Source organism: Halyomorpha halys, unplaced genomic scaffold (assembly GCF_000696795.3).
Source record: "Halyomorpha halys isolate HHAL.00 unplaced genomic scaffold, Hhal_1.1 Scaffold879.1, whole genome shotgun sequence".
Taxonomy (NCBI): Eukaryota; Metazoa; Arthropoda; class Insecta; order Hemiptera; family Pentatomidae; genus Halyomorpha; species Halyomorpha halys.
The window spans coordinates 167,797-173,136 of NW_027111254.1; the positions used below are offsets into that span (position 1 = coordinate 167,797).

At 27.8% G+C, this 5,340-nt stretch overlaps 1 protein-coding gene across 2 annotated transcripts in view; it reads left to right on the forward strand.

The window, feature by feature from the left end:
- The window catches only part of SH3PX1 (sorting nexin 33-like protein SH3PX1), a 30,899-nt gene that overhangs the window by 14,793 nt on the left and 10,766 nt on the right, over positions 1-5,340 (forward strand). For both annotated transcript variants that reach the window (XM_014430347.3, XM_014430346.3), the window contains exons 3-5: positions 489-624; positions 2,597-2,868; positions 4,216-4,330. In XM_014430347.3, the coding sequence (XP_014285833.1) occupies positions 489-624; positions 2,597-2,868; positions 4,216-4,330 (523 nt within the window). The remainder of the gene's footprint in view (positions 1-488; positions 625-2,596; positions 2,869-4,215; positions 4,331-5,340) is intronic.

Sequence of the window (5,340 nt, forward strand, 5' to 3'; positions counted from 1 at the left end):
TATATATAATTTTGATTACCTATTTACCATCTATCTCAATTTATCCCTCTGATAATTATACATCCATTACCTTTTTAGAAATTTATTATCCATTCCATTCCAACTATGATTTTAATACACCAATTATATTTATCAGATGTATGCCTCCCAGTTTTGCATCGTGTATGTATTGTTCTAAATTTGTCATTCTTCAGAGCCAAATATTCTATAAAATACTTGAATAACTTAAAATACCTTGCAGTTTTCTTTTACATTAACTTGCGATATTGTGCACCGGTAGATAAAAGTTATTATTACAAGAATAATCATCTTGTAAGTTTAACTAGCAACATCATGGGCTACAGGAACAAAGTGAACTATTTTGGAATTGAAACCTAACAAGGATTTTTCGTTGTGAAAAAAACAAAACATTGAACATAAATAAATTTGTTTTTAATTTATGATTTTTATCTGTATTTATCATTTATGGTTCCTGCAAATATTTTTAGATTCTTACTCAACAGCAGAGTTTTGACTCTAATGATTATTGGGAAGAAGAATGGGATGATGATTGGGAAAGTTCAACTCCTCCTGTTCCACCTAATAACATGACTTCATTAGATCCAGCTCCACAGTCTGCTATAAGTAATATATTGATTTATTTTTTTAATGATTTTATGTATTTTTTTCTTAGATAAGTAGCAGATTAAATTTCATTGAATACCATAAACTTAATAAAAATGTTTTAAATCTGGTTTTAAAAATAAACATGTGTTGTTGATGTAAATGTTCTCCTCTCTCTAGGTATGAACATTTCTGGTTTAAGTGGGTTTAAAATGGTTATTAAAAAGTTTGTCTTGAAATTCAGAATATTGTAACAGATTAGACACTGATTTTGGAAGATTTATCCCATACCTAACAAATAAGAGCTCTGATTCAAAAATGTATAATATAATTTGTTTCATATCACTAAATATATTTGTGATAGTGAAGACTCTCTCTATAAAGTAGGCAGTTTTGTTATGTATTTGTGAACCCTTTGGTACATTAGTCATTATAATACTAGGACACCAGAATATTAAGTAATAAAAAATTAATAGAGCTTTCTTCTGTTTGTCTTTCACTTTTATCCGATATGATGATCACTTATTATAAGATCAGTGACAATATAATTTAATAAACAATTAAAGGGGACCTTGATAAATGAAATGTGGAAAACAGTACTTGAATTAATAAGTAGAAATGGTATAATTTATGTATTCTTGTTTGGCTTTTTTCATTTCATATAATAATTATATGCAGTGTTTAATATAATCATGAATTATTTAAATGTGAAAGTGAATGTAAAGGATTGATAAGATTTATTTTTTCTAGTATGTTCTATGTTGGACTAGATGATAAACAAATGTCTTCAATGGTATAATAAAGAAGTGAGGGTTTTTTTCCTTGTAAAAAAGAATATAATACAAAAAATTTTAACTCTTAGACTCAGGTTAAATAATGTAGATATAATTTACTGTCATGATAATGCAATGGTTTATGTTTTAATCATTTCTTGATAAAAATGTTATGTTTGGACTAAGACACATGAACCTCTCACACATTTGTTTAGCTAAGTTCTATTGGTATAACAATATTTCTGATCAATGGGAAATTAGTTAAATTTTAAAAAGTTTGGGCCGGTTAAAGAAATAAAAACTTTTTAGAAATTATTCGTCATAAGCAGAAAATGATTGAGAAGGATGAGATTATGTCATTATTAGAAATATGGTTGGAAGCTATAATATAATTTATTAAATCATACCTTGTGCCAATTTCAGCTATGTTGGGACTCTTATCATTGAAGACACTAATGAAGATGAGGTGATAAGAGCAAGATTCTTAAGCATCAAGAAGCAGACTGCTGAACAAAACCTCTCAGATAAGGTTATATAAGATACTTATTAAACCTTTTGTAACTTATGCAAGTTACAATACGCTCATGTAACAAGAGACTGTGCTGCAGATAAAATAGGCAGGTATGAAAAAAAAAAGTCCTGTAACCAGCATAAATAAAAATAAAAAAGACAAGAATTAGAAAGAGGGGGAATGAGAACTAACAAATGAATATATCAGCTCTATCAGGAACTAAAAGTATTCATGTTTATTAAAGTACTGTGTAAAGTACAAAAGCTGGTAAAAGATTATATTGGTATGATCCTAATTGTTTAAACTCAAGAGGTAGACCCAAAACAAGATGGCAGGATAATGTTAGCAATGAACCCTGGGAGGTAGGAATAAGTATTAACATAGTGGAATAGACTTGAGCAGGCCAAGGAGAGCTAAGCTATGAGCATATGTTGTACCATTGAGGAAGATGAAGAAATGTGTTTTAAAAATATTTTATGATTTTCTACATTTTCTTTGAAAAAAATCTTTAATATTAATTAAGTTATGGTTTTGGATATTATTTTCAAAAAAAAAGTTCAATGCTATTTGAGAAATTTAGTAAATAAATTATTTTTTTCACATAATAGTATTCTATCTCTTTGGTCTAGAGTGACTGATGTTTCATGGTAGATTTTTATTTTTTTTTGTAATTTCCAAACAATGCTTCATTTATATTTTTTTTTTCTAGTAAAAAGTCAGGAAGATACCAATGTCCCTGCAATTACAAGAAAAAATTTTAATAGATACTCAATGTTTGTTAAAACTGGTGGAGAAAGTTACATACTTGGATCTATTCAAAGACCTGTACCAGATTCAGAAAAAGTTAAAATAATTGAGACTGAAAATGGTGTGATGTGGAATCCCATCTCAAGTCCATATGTATGTATTGTTGCGTCCCCTAAGAAGGAGTCAAAGCTTAAAGGTTTAAAAAGCTTCATAGCATATCAACTAACACCATCGGTAAATGTTTTTTATGAATCTTATTTTGAATTTTGTTTATAGTGCAAAAACAATAAGTTTGTTCATTATCTTTATAACTTGGAAGTCTAAATAACTAAGTTTCGCAAAAAGGTGTGAGTGTATGTGTGCGTGTATGCAAGCTCAAAACAGTGAACAGCTTAGCTCAAAAAGGTAAGGAAAGATAATTTCTCTGATTGATCAAAGATTATCAGAAATAAGAGCTTTAATAAAAGATTATCAGAAATAAGAGCTTTAATAAAAGATTATCAGAAATAAGAGCAGTGCTATAATTGGACTACATAAGTAGTGTAGAATAATATACCATTGGAAAGTTGAAGGTTTTAGAATAATTAATAACTAACATTGTAAGTTGCTGAAGTATTAACTTCAGCAACTTACATTGTTAGTTGATAGTGATGAAAAATGCACATTTAAATCAAATTTATAAACAAGTGTTTTTCTGTTTCTATGGTTCTATGACAGTAATTATAACTTTTTGGTTATTGCCATTCATTTATTACTAGTAATTTTTGCCTATTTCTTCTTTTTACCATATTTTCCCTCCTATTCCTTCTCTGTAAAACTTAATTTGTCAGCTTTGTCTTAGAGCTCTGAAGGACGTGTTCATCTTGGTCCTTTTAGACTAATTTCAGGCAGTGTCTCTACTTCTTCAGCTCTTTAGAAGTCAGATTTTATTTTGCAAACTCCCAGATCTTGCATGGAGATTAACCATTTTATCTAGCCTTTATTTCCTGAGGGTTCTTCAGCACTAACTGCCTGTTCGATTGGGGTCATTTTTCCTAGGGATCACTGGTGATCCATTTGCTTTGACCTTTACAGTTGTTATGAAGATTCCCTATTTCAAACAAAGGGTCTTTATTTATTAACGCTGTTAATAATTAAATTTATTCAAAATATATCCCCTTTCTATTTTTGTATCCTCAATATATAGTAGTACTTTCAAATAAGTTTTCTGTTGAATTTTAGGCCAAAGTATGCCATTATGTTCGTGGAAGTGCTTTGGAGTATAGTTGATAAGTTGTTATATATATATTTAGCTTTGTAGATAGTGTGAATTTCATCTTACCAGTTTTTTTTTAAATGAGAAAAATGATGCTAATCATGAGTAATAAGACACCCACAGCTTAGATCTCTCTTCAGACATCAGCATGGATGTCTAGTATTGATGAATCTAATGTTAAATGTATTAGTATATTCTAGGTGTGAGTGAAATAGAAGATCCTTGTGGTGTACCAATGTTAAAAATTTTGTTATTGCTTTGTTTTACAATTTAATTTTAACTTTTTGTTGTTACCTATATTTATGTGTGTATTTTTTTTTTTCAAGTTCAACAACATTCAAGTTTCACGGAGATATAAACACTTCGATTGGCTGCATGAAAGATTAGAAGAAAAATATACTACTATACCAATTCCACCTTTGCCTGATAAACAGATTTCAGGTATTATTTTTTATAATTATTTATACCAAATGATTATTGCAAGTAAATAATGTAACTTAGTCCTGACTTAACATGGTTAATTGTTTCTGATCTTTTATATTCTATTAAACAATTTATATATAACAAAGCGATTCAAGAAATAATGAGATTAAAATATTTTATGCGATTTTCTTTTTTTTTTTTTTGTTTTAGTTTGTTTACTATTTAATTTTTTTTCAGTTTAAACATCTCTTTGGAAATAAAATTGGTTTATATCATTCAAAAATTTACTTTGAATGTTAATAATTTACTTTTTGTATATTTAATATTTGTTGATAATTTATAAGAATTTGATTTTGTAAAAGAGTAATAAATAATTTGTAGAGAGTCTAAATTTTTCATCTAAAAGATTAATATTTGTTATTAGATATAATTAATTACTTGCAACTCTTTGTAAGAAGCGATTGTTTAAAATCATGTTTTACTACTTCAAAGTGAATTTAACTAACTTCATTTTTAGTGCTAACCAGCTGTCTGTATTTTTAATAGTTCTGAAGATATCAACTATTTCTCAACATGAATCATTTTTGACAAATGTGGCATAATGTCAAAATCTGGTTAAAATAGTTTCTACACTGCTTTAGAGTGATGGAAATAATTAATATTAGTTGTATTTCACTAACTTGATTGATAATCAACTATTATTAGATACTTAAATCATGTAATTAACAAAAATATATTTAAAAAAGATTTTAACATTAGGTTAGATTTGTTGAAAATGGATCATCTCAAGAAAAGTTTGATATTCCAGGAACAATTAGACATTTAAAAGTCTGTGAGTGCTCAAAATAAAGCTAGTTAAATTCACTTTGAAGTAGTTTAATGAAATTCTTCGTAGGAATTGCAGTTTTATGATATTGGCAAGAATAAAATCACAAAATGGTTATGATGGGTGCTGGTAGTGCCGTGTGTTATTTACAAGATATTGACCATGGAATGAAAATTAACAAACATTTTAGGATCTTTCTTAA